At 40.4% G+C, this 22,555-nt stretch overlaps 1 protein-coding gene and 1 pseudogene across 2 annotated transcripts in view; both read right to left on the reverse strand.

The window, feature by feature from the left end:
• Window positions 1-22,000, reverse strand: part of eftud2 (elongation factor Tu GTP binding domain containing 2) — a 70,433-nt gene extending 48,433 nt beyond the window's left edge. The window contains exons 1-4 of the mRNA XM_022254130.2: window positions 21,852-22,000; window positions 16,577-16,757; window positions 4,582-4,732; window positions 3,465-3,543 (exon numbers count right to left, since the gene is read on the reverse strand). Of these exons, the coding sequence (XP_022109822.2) occupies window positions 3,465-3,543; window positions 4,582-4,732; window positions 16,577-16,687 (341 nt within the window). The 5' untranslated portion in view covers window positions 16,688-16,757; window positions 21,852-22,000. The remainder of the gene's footprint in view (window positions 1-3,464; window positions 3,544-4,581; window positions 4,733-16,576; window positions 16,758-21,851) is intronic.
• On the reverse strand, window positions 16,773-19,628 carry LOC147796309 (uncharacterized; annotated as a pseudogene). The gene is made up of 3 exons (XR_015428205.1): window positions 19,620-19,628; window positions 19,258-19,389; window positions 16,773-19,063 (listed from the first exon to the last, which is right to left on the reverse strand). The product of XR_015428205.1 is annotated as an uncharacterized LOC147796309 (transcript).
• Window positions 22,001-22,555: the final 555 nt, after the last annotated feature.

Raw genomic sequence — 22,555 nt, forward strand, 5'->3', positions numbered from 1 at the left:
ACAATTTGTGCTCCACGGCGAGGTTCTTAATTCATTCAAAAGAACTTTCCAAAGCTTGTTGGTATTAAGAGACTTTTTGATTAAAGCTTGTTGGCCTTTTCTGTTTGTCCAAAACTGTAACGTGACTAACCAATTTTGTTTGCCTTATGTATCATGCTGAATGCTTTTATAGTGTTATCTTTGTTTATTAGGTATGCCCTCGATACTATGGAGTTAACAATAACTGAACATTTACAGGAAAATAATTACAGCCAAAAGAAATTTGAAAGTACATGAAAAACATGAAGTGAGTAACCATGGAATTGCCCATATTGTGTTTTGGTGAAACTTTTTTATCTGCATGAAAATCATACTATTGGTTTTCCACATTATTAGTTATTATTAACTTGTCATGTGTTTTTATTTTTTACTCAGGAAATATCGCCACATGGCAAATGGTCAAGCTGTTCAGTGGTGTTGGGGTTGGACACCACAACAGAGTCCCGTTGCCATCGTGCATCATGGACAACATTCGCTAAACATATCCAAATGCAGATGGCGAATACAAGAGATTCCAATATCCTCAGTCGGATTAGTGTTTTGTTTGTTTTTGTATCTAAATGTAGGCTGAAAATATCACAACTCACCATCTTTTACACTGTACATATGCATGCCAATTCTTTTAATCTTCAATACAACTCGCTGCTTTTGACTTACTGCTGTCAACCTAGTCTATAACTGTACAAGCAGGTTTTCAAATCCACACTGTGGTCAAAGTGCATGTATTAAATACTGTACCATTGCATAAGTAATACATGTACCTTGAAATAAACTAAGTGCATACCAGCATGAAGCATGTACACGTGTATATTATTTCAGCACCCATTCAGTTTTGATCTGTGCCTAACAATTACCGGTAGGTATAACTTTGCCAAATTTAGCATCATTTGAAATGCAAAGTGCAGCAGCCTGGCTGTAAAACACCTATTCATAGTAAAGGAGCATCCAACCGGTGGTTGGCCCCCAAGTCCTGGCTGTTTTCATACAGTTTGAAATCTGTGACATTTCAATAGGCCTAGCTTCAGTTGCGAATATTGGCATATGCAAAAGGTCATCCTTCCAGGCTCACCAGCTTAATCAACAGCTATGGGAGATTCCTCAAGTTGAGTTTGACAGGGTTCATACACCTTTGTGAAAAAGGACTTATATATTCCAGGACTTTCCAGGTCAGATGTTTGATTTTTCCAGTCCGACTTAATTCAGGTTGGACACACAATACAATATATCAATACAATACAGCAGAAGATTGTGAAGTTATAACATAACAATGTAAAGAAATCAAGCAGCGCAGCAACAAAGACATGACAAGTTTTCTGACAGTGACAAACGGACCATGAGGTAGGCCTACACACACCTGGCGATCATAAAAAGTTAAGGTAAAAGGTTCGACACAGTCACACTTTAACTTTTACACTAAGCTTTATTAGTTTATAATGATTGGAAATACATAATTACGTATTAAATAAAGTACATAAATATAACCCTAACCCCCCTAAGGTATATGTAAAAACATTGAAATCGAAGGATTTGGGACTATAAGGGTTACTACTGAATAATTTCATAATGGACCTTTCCCATGAAATATGCAAATTAGACACTGGATGGCAAGCGCAGCTGTCATCACCATTGTCAGTGTAGGAGAGCTGCTCTAACCATAACCTGGCACGATGAAGGTCAACAAAAACCATATCACAGCCTTTGTCCGATATTTCAACACGTCTTTCTTGAAACTAAGTGAAGTTTTTGGGTGCCCCGACATTGGAAAGTAACAATTCCTTGCCTTTAAGTTTTGCACTCATGCCAAACTATACCAGAGCAGGAACGGCGTGTATGTGCTCGTGGTTGAGCGCGCATAGAGATTTAAGCAACTTTGCCAACCAGTGGTAGTAATGCGCACATGCCTCTGCCTTATTAACATATTTCATGGGAAAGGTCCATTATATCAACAACAGACAGTAGTTCACTATGGAGCTATAAAAAACAAAGGTAAAATTGGACTATAAGAAAGTTTAGTAATGATATTCTTGGTGCCCTGCGCATGCAACATAGAAAGAATCACATTGTAGGCACCATCCAAAATTGATTTAGCTCATAGTGCTGTGTGCAGCATAGGTGTGTTGTGTAGACCATGCATGGTGAATAATGTACAACTCTATTGCGCCATGCACTAATGACAATGTACGCAGGACGGATTTATCACAGTAAATTTTCGGTCACAGCTTATTTGATCATTTTTATTTCATTTTAAAAGTAATATTGATTTTAATGCAATTTCCAGGACTTCTTTTGGAAACCAATCATTTTCCAGGACTTTCCAGGATGAGTATAACATTCCGGGATTTTCCAGGTTTTCCCGGAGGCGTGTGACCCCTGGTTTCATGATTGACAAAGTGAACTGAAGAAGACGGCTGGATGAAATGCAAACCACAAATGGTGAAAATACATAACAGTATACATACCTGTAGTTAGAGCCAATGATTTTTACATTTCAAAAATGGGTATTTTCCATTTTGCCAAATACCGAATTCCGCTTCAGAAATTCAAATTCCGTTTCATACCTTCGTAAGCATGAAAAGGAGAGCAAGTTTTAAACTATGGAAACCATTTGCTCAAGCATACCCCTCTCCCAAAAAGAAACAGTGTTTGGATAGACTCTGTAATGTTTCCATCTTTTTTTATAATTTTCTGTAGTGATAATTTGAAAAAAAATCCACACAATAAATACGGCATCCCCCATCCCTTGATTTGCCACCGCAGCAATCATCAAAAACTTGCCAAGATTAATCAACGGACAATTCATGTATCACTCATGTATAAACTCAAATTACATTTAAATACAAGTACAGTGTACAGTGAAGTCATAGAGTACATGTAGGTCTTGCATGCAGCAGTCGATCACAATATGTTAAAGTTAGCCATCGTCCCGCCATTTTATTTAGCAGTGGTTTGACAAAATTGAGAAATTTAACATTAAATCTGTGCCTTGAAATGCAAGTATGTGACTGAAAACGTAGCCCTTCATCGAACACTTCCGAGGGCCCATTTAACTACATGTATGATACACCAAGCTTACCGGGTTTTGTTTAATTCAAGAAATATGTAATAAGTCTTCCATTTTGGTACCACGATTTCATCGTTTTGCCATGTGGTTCTAGCTTTGTCTCAAGGCATCTATGCGGATTCACAGAAATTTTGCAAGTTCCGTTTTAAGCAGTAATTTCCATTTCAATGTGCTGATTCCACGAATTCATGTATGAACTGGCCCTAAGTTTGGAAGTGTTCAGATTCCTTTTAAGCAGAAAAATTACACCAAAAAGTTACGCCACCACACTTTGATTTAATGTTTTACTGCAATCAGCAGTAAATAAAGATTTCAAATGATGACTGACAGTATTTACAAAATACTTCAATTGAAAATCACTTACTCCATGTCATACGTTGTCAATGGAAGATCTTGTTCTGTCATTGTAAACTTTTTTTGTTTCACTGGTGCAATGATGGGATCTGATAAAAAACAAAACAAAGATGCAAATCATAAAAACCATAACACACATAAAAAGGTATTACTGACTCACATGTCTTTCATGTGCTAACAAAGTCCTTTGGTATCACAGCCTATACATTCACAAACTGCGGCAAGTCATGCACATAGTGTCGGTTTCATAATGCCACGCAACTGAGAAATTTTCACAGTTGTAGAATATCTCTCATCTGTAAATGTACATGTAAAACACACAACAATGCCAAGTTCAAGAAAGGTTTGACTTTTTATTGTGGAATCAACCAAATATGGAAGATGTTAAGAATGGGATATGGGCCTCTCATTTTGTATTTCTACCAATCGTGACCTGAACCACCATCTCCAACCTCTTCCATGTTTGGGAGACTTGGACTCTGTTTCAGTCGGATATCAAGAAACTTAAAACACTTGCAGATGAAACTAAAAAACCACTCTCAACATTAGAAGGGAACATTGCATCACCATCCAAAAGCTGAAGCACAGCATATAAAGTCCATCATACAGCACATCCACTAAGGAGGTTAGGACATGTTGTGAGGATAATAACTGCCTCTCTGACACCATCCTTTTCAATGAGCTAAACTCTGGAAAGGGACAATAAAATGTTCCTTTTCCCAGCACTTTCAAGATCAAAGCGGCACTGACAAACTATTGACAAGAAATACATGTAGCATGTAGCTGCCTGAAACTGTCCAACCAATTACTGGGGCAGATCAGCTCCAATCTTGCGTATCCATGATATATGAACCAATGGGTGAAGAAGATGAAAGGAATGACTCCTCAGTCACAAGGAAAAGACAATTCTGGTAAGTTTCACTTTTCCAACATCCAAACTGCTGGAAATTCCTTGCAAAATTTCCTGGGCATTTCAAAATAATTCCAAGACTGTACGGCATCTTACAGTGAATCACATATACCTTTGGCGTTTTTTGACAAAAAATGGGTCTCAACAAGTTGGAATAACATTGTACCAGTAAAAACTAAATTAGTTGAAAACATGGCTTAATTTTAGCCTGCCTCACCTGTGAGTGGCTGAGTATCTTCTTCATGTATAATGGTCTCGACATCAGGTCCATACACTTCCTCAGCTGTTGGATAGTACTTTTTGTCTTCATGAAGCACAACAGCCTGGGATATGTCCCCTGCCTCCACTTGTTCATCTTCATCCTCCTCCTGAATTAACCGATAAGGACTAGTAATAGTACACAGGCTCTAACCTAAAGAATAAGTAGCTATAATTGGATGTATCCCTGTTTCCACTATGTCGTAGATGTAAACTGACCTGGTGATGATACACATAGTAAATTGTTATAATTTACCATCACCACCAGGCTGAACAAAATACCCAGTAAGTGAAGTAAATTCTTGTTAAAGCCACACATACATGTAGGTTATACCATTGATACATGTAAAATCATAAAAATGAAACAGCCAAACAATCCTTGAAAATCTTACTTGAAAGAAAGTAAATAACAGCCTTGGTCAATCTGTAAAATATTTCCACCCAGACTAGAGCTGTTTTCGAGAAAAACAGAAATCTTGTTCTTTTCTCGCAATGGTCGGCCGACAATAACTTGGAAACTTCCCCAAAATCAAAGGGGATTTTCCATTTTAGTTTTACACTCACCTCTGTTCACCTACATTTGCATTTCAATGCGCATGCGCAACAAACCTCGCTGAAAAAGTCACCCAAGCCACACCCTCTGCCCCCACTGCATGTTCCCCATACAAAAGGCCAGGTAGCACTAAGACTCGTCCTAGGGAGTTTTTTTTTTTAGATCTCTCTCCCATTTTGTGTTTTGTTTTGTACGGGGAGGGATGGCAAACAGAGGTGAGTGTTTTCTTACTAGAATGGAAAATCCCCTTGGATTTTGGGAATTCCATTACAGAAAACAACTCAACTCTGTTTGCAGAGTCTAAACTAAGCCCATGGCAATATGAAAAGGTTGGTTACACAAACCAGAGAGCTGCCCATCTAGTTGTGAGAAATGGTAGCGTTTCGGGTTGTATGGGCTGCTGATCAGCCAACCTGTTTGACGGCTTTCCTGCTCATGGGACCCTCCATTTGAACCACATCCTTCAGGTAGCATGAAGAAGGTGATGAGATTCTTCCAGCAGCCTGTTTTCATTATACCTGAAACTCCAAGCTGGTGGGACCAAGATGTCGAGGTGCTGCATGTCTCATGGGCTTCCTCAATATTGGGAGGACTTGCCTTCAATCTTCAATGAACGATCGTAGTCACAGAGGCCAGGTGATGAAGCTGGATGGTCATAATGAACAACTTCTTGACATCACCTCATAATGGCTGCACACGAGCAAAGAAGTATGTGGAAGCTTGTATGGGGCACCACCATAAATCCTCTGTCATTGTTGAAATTGCTGTCAAACTTGGGACAAAAACATTTGAGGGAAAGAATCGGTTGAATGCTTCGTGGTCAGAGACCCTATGTGTGGAATGAGGCATACGCCGTTGGGTTCATGGCACAAGTGGCCTGGTTCTGTGGACCAGGCACAGAGTTGGCCTCCTCGTCGAGTTGTTCCAGCAGCCATCAGAAATACCATTTTAATGGTAGGCTGATGAACAGCAGAAGCCTCTGCTGGTGCAACGGGAGGCTGGAGAAGCAATGATAGAATAATAACTTGATCCCAAAATGCTTGAAGAAATACATGTCGATGATCTGAAGACCAGAGGTAAGCCAAAGAAGAAGACAGAGAATGGGATCGATAGCCAGCATCTTGTACCACTTTGTAAAGTGGAGAAGTCAGTCACCATAAGCTGTGTTGGGCTGCCCAGGCTGTATGTACTTGCCAAAGGTCAACTTCTCTGAGGGAGACTGTGACAGCATCCAAGTACACAAATGAAGGGAGGCTGGATCCAGATGCGCAACTGGAGACCTGGGTTGAGTCAGGTCTTGGAAGTTGAGGAGCCTGACTGAAGAATGAATAAGAAGGTCCAGGAAGCAAAGGAACCAAAGCTGCTGTGGCCAAAATGAGGCAAAGAGACCATTTTGGATAATTCTGTCTCTCAAGAGCTACTGGAAGTACCTGTTCAATCAATAAGACTAGTGGGGAGGTGTTGGGATGACTCCTGTCCAGTCATAATTGAATGCACTGACCTCTCACTGTCATTGAGCAAAATTGTCAGGTGAGTGGCTTGAAGAGCGAAGCGTTGGCAGAATGATAGAAGTCCAGCCTGTCTGCAGTCTAGAGACAGTGGGGCTCATGCAGCATGGTCTGATGGTACTTGTTATCAAAGGGAACAACAGGCTACAACCATCAGCCGCAGATGGGCAAAGGCCACTTGGCCTCAAATACAACCTCTCAAAAAATAGGGAGGGGAGTGAAGGCCAACTGAAAAGGCACCCAGGCCGTTTTGAAAATGTGTGTTGTAGACAAATTAATTTACAAAGTGTGTTCGTCCTTCAATTCCAAGAGGGTGCTATTAACTTTGAAATTGCAGCCCCTTTTTATTTTATTGTACTGCTTATTTATAATAAGCCCTGTAATAATTATACTGAATGGTTGTACAATAAGTAAATCAGTAAAAAAAGTGACTGTGCCTGTTACTATGTGGTGTTGTAAGGGCACTGTTGTATCCATTACTGACCACAAGGCCCCCAAACTGCATGTACATGTAGCTGTGCTACATGTATTTTGTGTGTGTATGTTTTGTGGAATGAACAACATAAAATGGGACAAAGGCTACCAAAGATCACCATAAGGTGACCAAAAACTTGCCTTATGCAACGTAAACATACAGTCGACAATTCCTAAGAATTATACACAACTTACGCCACTATGCACAAAACGCTAGTCAGATACATGTAATCACGATGGGAAACCATGGGGAAAGTGGTCAACAAAGGTCATACATAGTGTATTATCACTTGATAAAACCAGTGAAGCAGACAAAAAACCTTGAGCTGTGCTAAGGAAATTTGTGGGAACACGCTTGCCGAACTATGTGTAAATGGAAAACAACCTCGAATTAAAATCATGAACACAGAAAAAGAGAGCAAGGTCTGTAAATAAATCTGTACAAATTTTCGTGCAACGTGGATGTATTTAAGATGTGCGGTAAGATGCACATAACAAAACCTGGATATCAAAGAGGGTACCTAACGTACAGTGGCGGCCACCCCACTGTGCTGATATTTAGTGAACAACAAACGGTAACCAATCAGGAATGCTGCAGGTCCAGTACTATGCACTACTGCGACATGAACAGTGTAGTGTACTGACACTACATGTACATGTATCTTGTTCAAAAAATACACTGTCCAGGTGGCGCATACCCAAAGTCTATCCAATTCTTCTTTGGAAGGCGTGGTGGTACAGGGACTAGAGCTTCAACGAGTTCAGTAATATCTGTTCCAAGCGAGAACAAAGATGGTGCGTTCTTTTGTTGTTTGGCTGTCAATGAAAAAGGCAATCCTAACTCATTGCGCAGGTGTGCAAGTTATTGGCACCTTTCCATATATGCATCAACACTTGCGCCACGTGCTGTGTGTCCGACGAAATCACTCCCGGAGTGACCCCAACGGCCCAACGCAATGCACACATGCATTATGTTAATGGGGTTGATCACTCTATCTGTGACAGTGAAACACACCAACACACAATCCACCCAATCATACAAATGGAAAAGCACCTCAAGGGCACGTGCGCAAGGCACACTGAGAACACCCAACCAATTTACACTCAAAACACGGTCTGCACATGTCAAGTCGCCAAGCACACACAGGAATCCGGTTGGAAAACTTTGTACCAGAGGGTCTGTCTTGAACCCTTACCTGACCAGAGCTAAAAAATACCACTTCGTGGGAAAATGTAGCGCTGTGACGTAAATGAGTAAAGAGACCCATTGTTTCATGAAGCCACAAAAGACAAAAGATAAGACAATGGAGGAGCCCCGCCCAGAAGTAAGAATTGGTAGGGCAAGGTCCTTCGGCCTCAACTTACTAGGTAAAATATTGCAGCGCTGAGTCCACTGTCTCAGGCAATATGCCAGGGGTCAGGGTTAACCGGCAAGGATACAATTTGAAGTAGGACTGAAAGCAAACACATTTTCACCATCGCAAAAAAGGAATGCAATGCAAAGGAAAACCAGACGTGAATGGAATGAATGGTAGTGACCAAATGTCATACGTGTGCACCCTGAAGGTTCATGCAGGTCTGCACAATGAACCACCATGATGATAACACAAAGTGCCAAACATTCAAAATGGCCCAAAATATGAGCTAGTACTACTTCGAGTACACACTTAGTGTCACTTTATGTAGGCCCCAATAGAAAAAGTGGGAGAGGCACACTGGCCAACGAGGTCGTAAGACATGTAATGATAGATTAGCCCACTGCAAACTAGAGAGGCTATCCTCATCAGTGGATGGATGAGAAGAAAAAGATGCCCAAGAAGGAGATCCGGAACAGTAACGATTCCAATACGTCGCAGGGACCACTCAAGAGAAGAGTTTGACTTCGGTGTCGATCCAACAAGGGAAAGCAAAACCATAAATGGGAGCAAGAATCGCACAGGAAAGTCCATGCGGTAGAACAGCTGGGGCGGTCATGGCAGTCGTCAGAGTGATGTGGAGAAGCGGCCCCATGATCTAGAGGGGCAACTGCGGCGTCAGTCTTTGTAAAGTGTGAAGAATGCCCCGGATGAGATATGATAAAATGAGGACAGCTCATAGGAGCTCATAAAACATCATTGAAACTCAGCATGCTTGCACCCAAACTGGCAAGGGTCGTTTGGACTGGCCCTTGGATGAGGACGAGGTTAAAACAGCTGCATCTGACCTGCAACAAATGGCTGGGAATGTGACCACGCAGCTGACATTTCGTGGCTAAAATGTGATGCTGATGTAGGCGGTGGTGATGTCCGGGGCCTCTGTAACCGGGCAGGGCTTGCCGGATGTTCAATGACTGTCGGGCCCACCGTCCCACATGTACATGAACATCAGATTCTGCTGCTGCCACTTGCTCACGTAGGCCACCAAAAGAGTGCGGGATTTACTTGAGACCAGACACAGGCTTGGCCTCGGGGAATACCACAGTCTTATTAAAATAAGCATTGATTTTTGTGTGGTGTGTACAGATATTGTAAGAGTCATTACAAGTGGGTAAAGGCAGCAAAAACAAAGTGCTCATTAACAAAACCCATTGAAAACTGAAACAAGAGGAAAATAAGTCTAAGGTACATGTATAAAGTAAAAGAAAAATTAGATCAGTTCTGTATGGTTTCAGTAGCTCTGGTTGGTGAGGGGACTGGCTATAGGACGAGTGCGGGGGAGGGGGGCAGATTTTGATATGCATTTTCCCATTATGCCAACATGTAAATGCAAGAGTGCTTTAATTTTACTGTGTAAGTCCAAAAGACCTCTATTCATCTATCCAGACCATGGGAGAAAGGACTGTGTCCATAAAACACAGTTTTTGCAAGTACATGTAGTAAAGCGTATTCTAGAAATCTAATGTCAGTTTTCAAGGAAGTAAAATCCATAACCTTTGTGGCTCGGTGAACCAACATGTAAATTGGCAGACATGCCAGAGTGCTCTAGATGTTCAGATTTTCCTGTGTACATGTACGTCCAGGGACCCTCCATCTCTCTGCGAGTATTTCGACCATGTGAGAAAGGATTGTGTCCTCTCAAAACTTTTTTAAATAGAAATTTAGCTTAGTTTGCAAGTGTTAAGGGTTGCAACCTTGGTGGCTCTGAGGGTTCAGCCACAGACAGATCGGCAGTTTCCCTAGCCTTTACCATAAGCGCTGTCCTCCATGCTCCTGTACTGTACTATAAGCCAGAAGGTCCCTGAGACAATATCTGAACTGCTGGAAACACACGTCTGTGATGTTTGCCGCTGTGTGTCTGTTGCAAGGGTCACCTGCCATTTCATCGCAAGCTTTCACACAGTATAATGCAGCATGTTAGCAAACATCCCTCATTTTGCAGTACTGACTGTTGCATCACCGGTACAGCAAAATTCTTTGAATGATTGGAGTATAGAGCACCAGCAATTTTCTAGCCATTATATACTGGTACGTGAATGCTTTTTTATCAAGTTTCCTCAAACATTTGTGTACGAATTCCGATACGGCAAAATGTGATTTGCCTGTCAGAGGCTGCCTTAGCTTTGAACCTGTCTATCTTCTAGATTTTGTATCTCTCTTTCACAAGCAATCTTGGGCATTTTTCTTTCATCGGACTCACGGACTGACACATTAGCAGCATGACTTTCAGTGCTGGTTTAATGGCCTTGTTGCCAGTGCCAGTATTGTGCCTTACAACTTTGGTGTCTGAAATATATAAAACAGAAGATTACAACAATCCCCAGAAATGCTGTGAAGAGAATATTTTGTTTTTCATTTTTTTCTTATTTGTGACTCCGAAGGAATTTTTTTGAGGGAAATAAAGTGCAATTTGCCTTGGTATTTATAGCTCTGGACAATACAGCTAAACTTCATACACTAGATCTGGATCGAATATAAAAATCTGTAATAAAGCATACGTGGAACCAGAAGGCCTGAAGATAGATTCGTGAATCTATGATGACAGCAAAAGCAAAGGTGTACAAATACATGCGTAATGAACTTCCGCACACACAATCTTTACAAAAATCGCACGCTTTGCACTCACTTGACCAGTCTCCGTAATAATCACAAGGATTTCACATCCCTGCAAAATTGTGGAGGTCTGGATTGTGCAACAAACACACAGGGACCCTTGCAATTTGGTGAGAGGGATACACTTTCACATAGTACTACATGTACATGTATATCTGTGCAATTTCATCACAAGGGATCCGTGTTTCAGCACTTGTATGAAAGGGCCTTAGAAACAGCTGTTGGTGACCACAAAATTGACTTCATCCCAAATTTCACATACATGTACATTACTACTGGGTGAATAGTGAATTTTACTAATTGATTAATCACACACGAACTAATCGCGATTAATCACGAGTAGTGGCAAAAATTCCGAGACATGGTGTCAACACGTGAATATGGTGCTTTCATCAGTTTCATTGCAGAAATTCTGCACAAGTATAATGCACACTATGCAGCAGCAAGTACCAGGGCAAGTTTGTTTTTCTGTGTTTCTGCTTTTATGTATTTTCATTAATTCTGAAATCTGGAAAGCCAGTGGCAGTATTCTACGTAGCTGCTATAAAATTATCACGATTATATACAGGTTATGCTGGAACGGTTGCAGCTTGAGCTCCAGTTGGTTCCGAGTACATATGACGACTACATGTGACTAAAGGCCATTTTTCAACTTCGTCTCTGTCTGAGGCTTCGTCTATAAAACAAATCCCTTATTGTAAGCCTGAAGCATTTTAATTAATTTGAAGTACTGTAATGTTTGGCTCTTTTGCATCTAACTTGATATTTTGTGGCACTGTCAGACTTCCTATGGCATTAACAACTTCAAAGTCAGGTAAAAAAAAAGACTTTGAGGCCTGCGACGGAGCTGCAGTCCACCATAAAAAACAGGATGCCTGGCCGCCGATTCCATTCTGAACGTGTATAGGACAATTTTAATGAATCTTTGTTGTGGAAGCTCTAATACACATTGCAGATTCCTTCAGTTTCAAAATAAAAAAGCTCCTAGCTTGTCTGAAACTGTTTGAATAGAATAGTTCTTGCCTTTAAACGTGGGAAAAAATCTGATTACTCAGTTACTTTTATTCCAATTTCTCACATTAAGAAGTTCTAAATAACCTCCCTGGTATAGCCCACAGACATTGTTGTTCAGAATTCATTCATTGTTTAAGCATGTGAGGCAATATGAATAATTCATCACGAACCGATGGACGGATTACTGGCCAATGATTGCAGCCACAGTCTCCCGGACGTCATTTTTGCACTGCTATACTGGGCAGGTATCTGGCACACTTTCAAAGATTGGGGCTGCACAGTGCATGCAATGCGGCCACGTGGTTGGGTTTCGGTGCCCGTCTGTCTCAAAGGGCATTCTGTCTGAACTTTTGAGGTCTGCCAGTGCAGTACGTGATCACATTCAACCATTACCTCGGGAAATTCTCATTTGTGTAAAATGTGTTTTTTTACAAGTGTTTTGAGTTCAATTGCATTACGGTAGATAGAATGAACTAATCATTATAAATTATACAAAATAAGGTAAACAATACTGGAAATCAGAATTTCACAAGGAGAAAAATTGTTTCATGAACATGAAGTATGACAGTTGAGGCATTACTCATCGAACCTACCAAGCTAGTTATTCTACAAACCCTTCACTATGTGTGGAAAAAAATTATGAAACAAAGGAACTTCCAAATTTTTGTGGATGGGGCAGTAAGGCTGTGGATACAGAAGCCTTGGATACTTGCAGTTGGCAACTCTTGCTACATTTTTGGACTAAGGTTAATTGTAGGAAAGGCTAAAGTTCGTTGAACCGAACTGCCGCCAACCCAGTCGACCACAAGTCTGTCAGTGGAGACTGCCGAAATAAAGCAGGTGTGCCCTGGATCATGATCATGTACAATGTGGTAGGGTGTGTAACGTAATCGGTACTCCATAACAATCACTACTCGCATTTCTCTACAGTTACTACATGTAATCGTGCTGGCGCGATTAATCGATTAGTTGCAAATCCATGAGTCGTGAAACGAGCAGGAGGAACTAATTGCGATTAATCAAGATAATCGCCCAGCGGTAATGTACATGTATATGTGACCCTCGGTGTAGCGAGAGCCCTTTAAAAACTGGTTACAGGATTCAACTTCTCAAGTTCTTGCTGGTTTATTCTGAAAGATGAATACGGGAAAGGATACAGTTTGAAGGTGTTCCCTCAATTCCAGCAAGCAGTGGAATGAGGTAAGCCCCCCCAAAAAGGGTTCGTCCTCCGATTGCATGTACATGCCTAGGGTCGGTAGGTCGGAAAATTTTGGGGGGTCCATTTTTTTGTGCTGATGTAATGGCATGAATGAGGGCAAAAACCTCCACAAACTGTCTCAATCACGCTTCAACTACCAGCAAAACAACCTCAAATTAGACTCGTGAACACAGAAAATACATACTGTACTTCAAGTCAGGGTTCTGCCCAGGATGATTTTAGTGCCGGCAGGACTATCTAAGCGGAGCGCCACCATTGGTTGGCGCGGAGCGTACCAGAAAATTTTTGGAATCTAAAAGCCCCCAGATGGCCGGAAACAGCACTTTCTGGGTGTTTTCAGCTGTGTATACACAGCCTAGAATTAGGGATCTCATGTCTGAAATTTCTGAAATTTAATTAAACAATTGAAAATTTGTAATTTTGGTCAACTAAGATGAGGTGATAATTTTAGACGGGCAATTGAATTAGAAAAAAAAGTGTAGAAATAAATATTGATTTTATTCTGTAAATCCCTTAAATATTGAATTAATTTCTCTATGATGCCCATAATTTGTTATTGCTATTCAAATCATTTTTCATTTTTTTGTGTGTTGAAAATAAGGCGAAACATGCAAAATCTTGGCGGAATATTTTCCTTATTTTCTTTGTACAAAAGTTCGTACAGTATGCATATGGGATAACGACATTCATAAATGTGTGCAGGGATTTTCTGAACAGTCATTTTAAAGTCTACATGAACATAATGTAGATTGGCCATTTGCTTTTCTGACACATCTGGCCATGTGTCACGTGCATACTGAGCGCGTGTATCTTGCCATATGGAACTCGTTTACGGAAAAGGCAAAATCATGCTGTTACTTTTGAATAAAAAAATTGCGGAGTTAATATTTTCACCGTGGGATAAACAACAATTAACGAATGCGGTGCGATCGTTGGTTTAAAAAACGATCGCAGTGATCGTTTTATGTAACATCGAGCAGAAAATACATGCACCGAATGTTGCTAACCGTGGTCGGCGCGGCGAAAAACAGTCACGGTCGATTGTCAGTTTTGCAAGTACATGTAAAATTGTTTTTCTGCCAGATTTTTAAGTGTTTAAACGAAGTGTGAATGGGGTCATTTGCAATTTTGTCTTTCGAAAGTTAAGCCAAATTTTCTTTTCAAGTTGTGAAACTGGGTAAAATGCGGGACTGGACAAACAACGCTGTACATCATGGAGAGGGGGTTTTCCGATCTTCGCGCACTGAGAGCGTTGCATATGCAAGCCTATGTGTGGCCTTCCAACCAATGGAAAGATTTGGTACGCACTATGTACACGTGCATTGCGCGTACCAAAGCCTCCTATTGGTTCATGTTAATATTTGGTCCAGATATGTTGCATATGCACGTACGTGGGTGCGCAGACGATATGCATGGCAGTGCAAAGTGAAATTTACGAAGAAATTTTACGGTTTCTTCACGATCTTCATATCTTCACGATCGATCCCTCGACCAAGATGCTATTTTATTTGGGTTCTTATCGGGAAAACGTGCCGGTCAGAAAAGTTGATTTGGCAGATTGTGGCGGTCGGCAATTCTGCGTGCCGGTCGGTCCCGACCGGTGCCGACCGGCAGCGGCAGATCCCTGTCAAGTATACTTCAAGTGTAAGAAAAATATTTCAGAATCTTTAAGAATTGTGGCACTGGCTTCATACAGACTGTCACAAAAACGTATACAACAATCTTTTTAAATTACACCATTTAGATCTGTAATCCTAAAGATGGCAAATATACATGTAGCATAATCAAAGTAATGAGCACTGATTAATATCAATAATTAAAGTATAATAAATGAAATGATTTACCTGAACGATGAATATGGGAAAAGAAAGTTTGAAGGTGTTCTCTCGGATCCAGCTAGCATTGGAATGATGCTAACGGTCCGTACTCAAAATATCTATTTTGTCAACAGACGATTATGATTGAACCATGAACATGAATATTAATGAGAAATTAATATTACTAAACCTTCTTTAAATAAAAAAAAATGGGGGATATATTTTACGGCAGTGACATACATACTCGTTTGAGTCCATGCCATTTCATTTCAGTGGGACTTATGGCTCTGGAGATAATGGCCAGCAAAGAATTCAACTTGGAAGGAATATCATGCAACCTCTGTTGATGCCATCACAATGTACAGTACATGTACATGTAACTGTACCAGATCAATCTACACATAAAGGTCATTCCTTGGTGCAACTTTGATAAAGGCAAAAGACTGCAAAGTGACCAAAGTCACACCTAGAAGTCTGTGTACAAAGTCAATGGATATTTTACTAAATATTAAAGAATTGAATAATACCGGTATATCATATGACGATGTCATCATAACGAACTTCATAAATATGATCTAGAGTAGAAGTTCTACCTACATGTTCCCCATGAATTTCTTTTTGATCAGACTTTGTTTAGTGTGTGTGCGTGTTTCGAACATCATACTTTTTGCTGACATCATCATGACTCAAAATTTTTCAAACAGCCCGCATACAATACATGTACCTGCATGTACTCGGTATACTTGAGGTCATGCAAAAAGAATTTGAAAATACCTTGCTTATTAAAAAGATATGTTGAAAAGAATATCAACATACAAAAACAAATGAATCTAGGGGCCCATGATTTCAAGAGTCAAAGGTTATCATTTTCCTACTCCTAGAAACTAAAATTACTATTAATACAGGAACATGTCCGGCAAATTTAGCCTTTTACCCAATTTCAAGCTTAATAGAAAATACAAAGGCCTTCAAATTATGCTATCAACAAAACCAAGCAATTTACAATGATTTATGGGTATAGTACCAAATGTAGCACTCCACTCATACATTCTGTGGCTACAGATACAAAATCAAGCCAGAATTTTCTTTCCCTTCATTGGGTATGTCAAAGGTAATTTTAGGAATTTGTGCACTACATGTACTTAGGCTAATCTTGGTCAAGTCACAGGGGACTTTTCCTGATTTTCATGTGATTTCAAATGGAGTGACCCCTGACATATACATACTGTGCAACTCACTTTTTTCCATCCCTAAAAAGAATAGTGATGAATATTGCAAGACAATGGCCTGAAAGAGCAATGTACATGTGTAGCATAATCTGACTATCACCAAGGCACTTACAATTTCCAACTGTGGTTCAGGACCTTCCTCTTCTGATTCCTCATCTTCTGAATCACTATCAAGCTCAGGTCCAATATAATTACCAAACTCATCATACAAATCTGCGTCCATGGTGCAGCATCAACAGATCTGTGGTAGAGCTTAAAGTTCACGTAACCTGTTTCTTCACAGTTTTTAATACCTAAGAAAAAATAGATAAAAAGTGACAATCACAAAATGGCATACAAATCAGAAATGGTCGACTGCAAAAACTGCTATATGTATTCTATTTGTTTTGACATTTGTTAGTATTTATCAGTGACATTTTTCATGTGAAGAACAGTGTTTTTTCACAGATACAATGTAACTTAAAACTGATCCAAATTCTTTTTAGCTTTTATTTTACACTTACTTCCCACTGCTTTTAGGGCCGTGTCAATTCGAAAAATTTACTACATGTAGTCCAATATTCCCCCTTCAATTAAATCAAATATCTGTATATTGACACAGACCAGCAGATTGATGATGAACAAACCATATACAAAGTCTGTTGCAGTAATGCAAGCAATGTACATTATAATCAATTTAACCCTTCATTTACACTCTCGCAAGAAATACTTGTACAGTAAGTGTACTTAGCACTGGGGAGATGTTAATTCGTAATAACAGGTTTTGCCCTTACACCAACATGTTTGTCTGAGCGCTTGCGAAAAAACTCACAACCTTACCCTTGTGGAACTCGAACCCACCACCTCTGGATGGGACGTTTACACGTTTAAATAATAACAATTATTTTTTATTAGCACCTTTAACTAACTTGTAGATCAAAGCACTTGCCATAATTATTACCCCCTCTCACTGGGCCCATGAAACATTCTAAATACCCAACACAAAAAAAAGGTCCAAATCGGTTTAAAGATTTTCCCAAACGTCTCAATGGAACCGCCCCTTTTAGAGGTTTACCGTTTTGGTTGATGCAATCTGGCATTCACTGTTGTTGTAAACGATGCCTGTAAAATGTAATATGATTTTCGAACACTTTACTGCTTGGTCATATCAAAGGAATACCATGAATTCATCTTCAGAACTTTATGTCAACTACTTTTATTGTATACAATTGGTTGCGTTTAAGGGTTTTAAATGAAACCATGGTACCAAGGTCTCTGCTAAATCTGCTATTCTGAATAAAAAAAGGCCGAGTTTTATGTACCTCCACTTTTACTGTATGAATCTTTTTATGTACATGTACACAACGGAATTCTGTAAAACCCAGTATTTTCAAAAGAAACGCCTTAATAGTGGTTAAATTAAAGACATCCAAAATTGTAACAAGATCCCTGGTAGCTTGTGAGAGCCGAGGATAAATACGGTAGCAACTACATGTATGTAACCCGGGCCTCTGCCAACAAACAGAAAAATTCTATGGAAGAATATTTTTACATTCGTTTCAGTATTGGACTGATGAGAACCCCTTCATGTCAAATTGAATAACCATGGAACTTAATAATTGAGATTTAGCTTTCAGTGTTTAAATTTGCTTCATTTACTTTATTCTTTCATACATTGGAAAGACCACAGGCCTATACTTTTTCAGTCATGTTTAGTAAGGTCACTGAAGTGTCACCATTTATTTTTCCGTGTGTTAGCCTACACTGTAAGTTTAACCCTGAGGATTACTTGTAATGTTACTCAAGAGGATTGCTGGTATATTACATCCTTGAAACGTCATCAGATTATTCATGGTTAAATATTCACGGGTCTCTCTCTCCATGGCTCGGAATAATAGATAAACCCCATCTGACCCATGAAATAAACCACCACAATTTTGTTTTTCAACCCAGTCATTTGTGTACTGTAGAAATGTTCTTGCCTTTTCATCAACACAGTCTACTTTCCAGGATTTGCATGTAAGATATTTACAGAATATCACGGCTGTGTCACTTTTTTGTATACTTACATGTAATTGTCTATACAAAGAAAATGGAATGTATCCAGATACATACACTGTATCTCAAAACCTGTTCCTCCTGGGGACTTAAACTCTCAGACTTTATTTCACCTTCAGCTGGGTCATCAATGGGTTTATAATCTTTGCTGTGTTTGTCTTAAGTCACAACCTGTAGAACTGCCTGTAATAAATATTGGCAAACAAGGAAGACATGCTGTCCCTTTTCATGCAATCCTAAGGCTTGCAAAAGTTCAATCCACTTCTCATTCATCTCAAGTCTACTTATGAAAACCTTTCCAAAGAGTCCTGATGCCTTCAGGTTTAAGAAATTTTGTATCTCCAGCTGTCCACCAATTGTAGCCATGCAGAACTCCTGAAATTCTTGAGTGTCTTTCTTAGAAATCAGATTCGCAACCAGAGTCAGCATACAGACAGCAGTTGGGTACATGTAGATTCCAAGGCAGACTGGGTGTTGCTGCAGCTGATGCAGGCCACTCTAAAAGTAGTGGTGGATTGACGTGTATCGGCTTCACAGTACCTTGCTTCAGGATATATGACAGCTGTTTCAAATAAGTTTTGGGAACAAGTCATGTAATTGTTAAATAGCACTGAATGTGGTACAGGTAGGTGGCTTTATACATGATTTTTGTAGAAATCGTGACTGAAATACAGATTTGTTTTTCTAAAATTTCCCAACATGCTTTTGTAGTGAAAATGAAGATTTAGGCCTGTAAAGAAATAATACAAAACTTACTAGGCTTTGGAGGTTTTCAAGATTTTTTCTTTTGGGGGAAGCTGATGCTACATCTGTTGTCTCTGCTTCAGTAACCTTACCCTTGGGTGTCTTCTTACATGTCTCGTAAGTGTGCACCAGCCTGTCAGAGGCCTGTCAGTATGTACCAGCCTGTCACTATGTACGCGCACGGTCATTGCAGTTGTTTTCATCGGCGCGATGTGGTTGCTACACACCATTAGTGTTGGGCGGTTCCAGAATTCTCAGAGCCGGCTCCGGCTCCCGCTAAGGATCGCGATTGCGAGTTAGAACCGGCTCCCAAAAATATAAAGAAAAACAAAAGACATTAAAAATCTGTCGCTGCCATGGCGCACACATCACACCGGTGTCATCGCCACTGCACTCACCAATAGCACAACAGACTGGCTTTTGGCCTTTCGTGGGCTTTAAGATTATCCACAGACGGTATTTGGAATTTTATTTTTTTCTCTTCGTAGACTAGTCATGGCTGGAATAAATCTGCAACATGTATGTACAACCATGATACAACTTAGTACTGCTTCCTCCTGCACTATTTTCCACTCTACGTACATGTACAAAAAGACTTTAATCTTCAGGAGCAACAACCAATTCACCATTGCAAGTACATGGAACTTTACCAATAACACTTATGGAATCGTCGACCATGCCGTGGAACTTCATGTATGGACTGGATCACGTGTACTTATTGAACATGTGCCAATCAGATTATTCATGGTTAAATATTCACGGGTCTCTCTCTCCATGGCTCGGAATAATAGATAAACCCCATCTGACCCATGAAATAAACCACCACAATTTTGTTTTTCAACCCAGTCATTTGTGTACTGTAGAAATGTTCTTGCCTTTTCATCAACACAGTCTAGTCATGGCTGGAATAAATCTGCAACATGTATGTACAACCATGATACAACTTAGTACTGCTTCCTCCTGCACTATTTTCCACTCTACGTACATGTACAAAAAGACTTTAATCTTCAGGAGCAACAACCAATTCACCATTGCAAGTACATGGAACTTTACCAATAACACTTATGGAATCGTCGACCATGCCGTGGAACTTCATGTATGGACTGGATCACGTGTACTTATTGAACATGTGCCAATGTATCGTAAATGGCCATGGACCATGCATAAATTTGTCATACCTCCACAGTGAGTGCATCAAAAACTCTGATATGTCCACTATCTTGTAAGCTATGCCACTGCCCTGTTCCATGCATGGAACCAGCTCTGAAGTGAGAAGTTGAGAACTGAGACCCTCGCAGGTGCATGACTTTGGGCAATGGCTAGGCTATTTCTTAACCACACGACGATTTTGCCTGGTGTCATTCATGTAATACAACACATCACTTGCAAGTACCAGGCAAAACTCACCAATGTTGAAGTCACAGCCACATGTAAAACAGTCTTCGAGCTTCATGGCTTCCAGCCGTCAAAGCTCCGCTGCACCACACATGCAATAACTAATGTGGTTTGGTACCATGAAACAAGGGTATTTTACAGTTCATTAGCGTACTCATTTTCCCTTGTGTGGAAGGGTGCCCTGCTAAATGTACAGCATACTACACACGTACATGTATGCGGGAGTGGCGGTGACTCGAATTGGATGTTTGGAGTAGTCACAGGTGCAAAGGCGTGACTGGGACTTGGATTTGATGTTTGGAGTCGGCTCTTTGAATGTGGAACCGCCAATGGTAGGTACTCAGATCTTCACAAAACCAGAGCCGCCAATTCCAATTTTTTTGTGGAACTGCAGTTCCACTCGGAACCGGGATTACCGCACAAGCCTACACACCATTTTGCAAAACTCCCGGATGTCCACATTAGGGACAAATTAGGGATTAGATGAAATTAGGGACCTGGTTACTATACGGTCATGCACGTTACAGTTGTCAGTTCAAATTGTTGTGGCATAAGCCTTATCGCAAATACTGCAAAGGTGATTTTACACTGGCGTGCAACAGACCTTCAAATTGCACATGCGTAGTGAGTGCACACAGCTTGGATTCCTGTTCGTGCGTGCATTTTGCAACTCGAGCACAGATGAATTACGTCTGCTAAAGTAACGTTGTCGCTCAGTGTATTTTCATCAATTTTGTAATTTGTGGATCATTCTGAAATTCCTTAACCCCCCAGAAGGAAAGATATATGTAGGGTCACACTCACAGAGAACTTGTAAACGCGTTCTTCAGCAAGGTACATGTACATTTGTAAACCAAGATTAAGAACAAATCTAAACCAAATTTTTGGTCAGTTTGTAAACATGTCTTATATTCTGGACGTCAGTCATAATGAAATTACGATGTGTGGCTAAGGATGGATCGGGAATGAGAGTCCGTACCACACTAGTACTAGTGGGGCTGGTAGGGGCGAAGTGGAAATGGGGCGAAGTGGAAATGGGGCGAAGTGACCGACACCCGTTTTCGACAGCTAGCTCCATGCTTTGATCATTTATGGTAGTGAATTGTTGAACTGAGTAAAATCTCCCCTTAAATTTCTTCTAATAATTTCAATAAAATGATCAGATGAGGATTTGGGAAAAAAGTCACGTGTGAATATTGTGGGAACCTTACCTACTGAGCCTGAGTTACGTGCACGAAGCAAACACGTTTCTCAAGGGTCCGTCATGTCCGTTGCAGATTTCTGCTAGTCTTTAATCAAGGCGCGCCTGGGAACCACATATGGCGACAAGGGCGCCTTTCGAGATGGATGTTAGACTTGACTCAAGTCGAGATGCCTGTCACGTCTTTGTTTATGCTTTGGATACAGAGTACAGGCGGAAGGGCTGACTGGGGAAGAGCAACGTAAGTCCGACTTCATTCAAGTCTATATGGCCGTCAAACGCGCCTGGACTAAAGGCTAGACCCAAGCGTCTCCATAATCCTCCCCGAGGGGGGTACAGTCCACTAATTCAAGCCCCATTGAAAACAGTGTAAAATCAGCATTGTTCAGCGCCCAATAACATGCACGCCAACATCCCTGAGATTTCTGAAACACAAATGAAATTCTTGTCTGGTCACTTATCTTTCAATTTCTTTTCATTTTTTGTGGGTTAACCAATTAAATTTTTAATTATTCTCGCAAAACAAAATCAACCCCCCCCCAAAAAAGTGATTTTTCCGAAGTCTGATTAAAGCCATTTTTCAACCTCTCGGCACATAGGACCATTTTTTCAACAGTAGTTTTTAGCCATTCTGCTCTCATATGAAAGCTCAAAGACCCAGGGAATTGATCCTGGCAAGGATTTACACAATCTCATCATTTTGGGGCCAAACAA

This window comes from Acanthaster planci, linkage group LG17 (assembly GCF_054643075.1).
Source record: "Acanthaster planci isolate LZ-2023a linkage group LG17, COTS_SCS, whole genome shotgun sequence".
NCBI classification, from domain to species: Eukaryota; Metazoa; Echinodermata; class Asteroidea; order Valvatida; family Acanthasteridae; genus Acanthaster; species Acanthaster planci.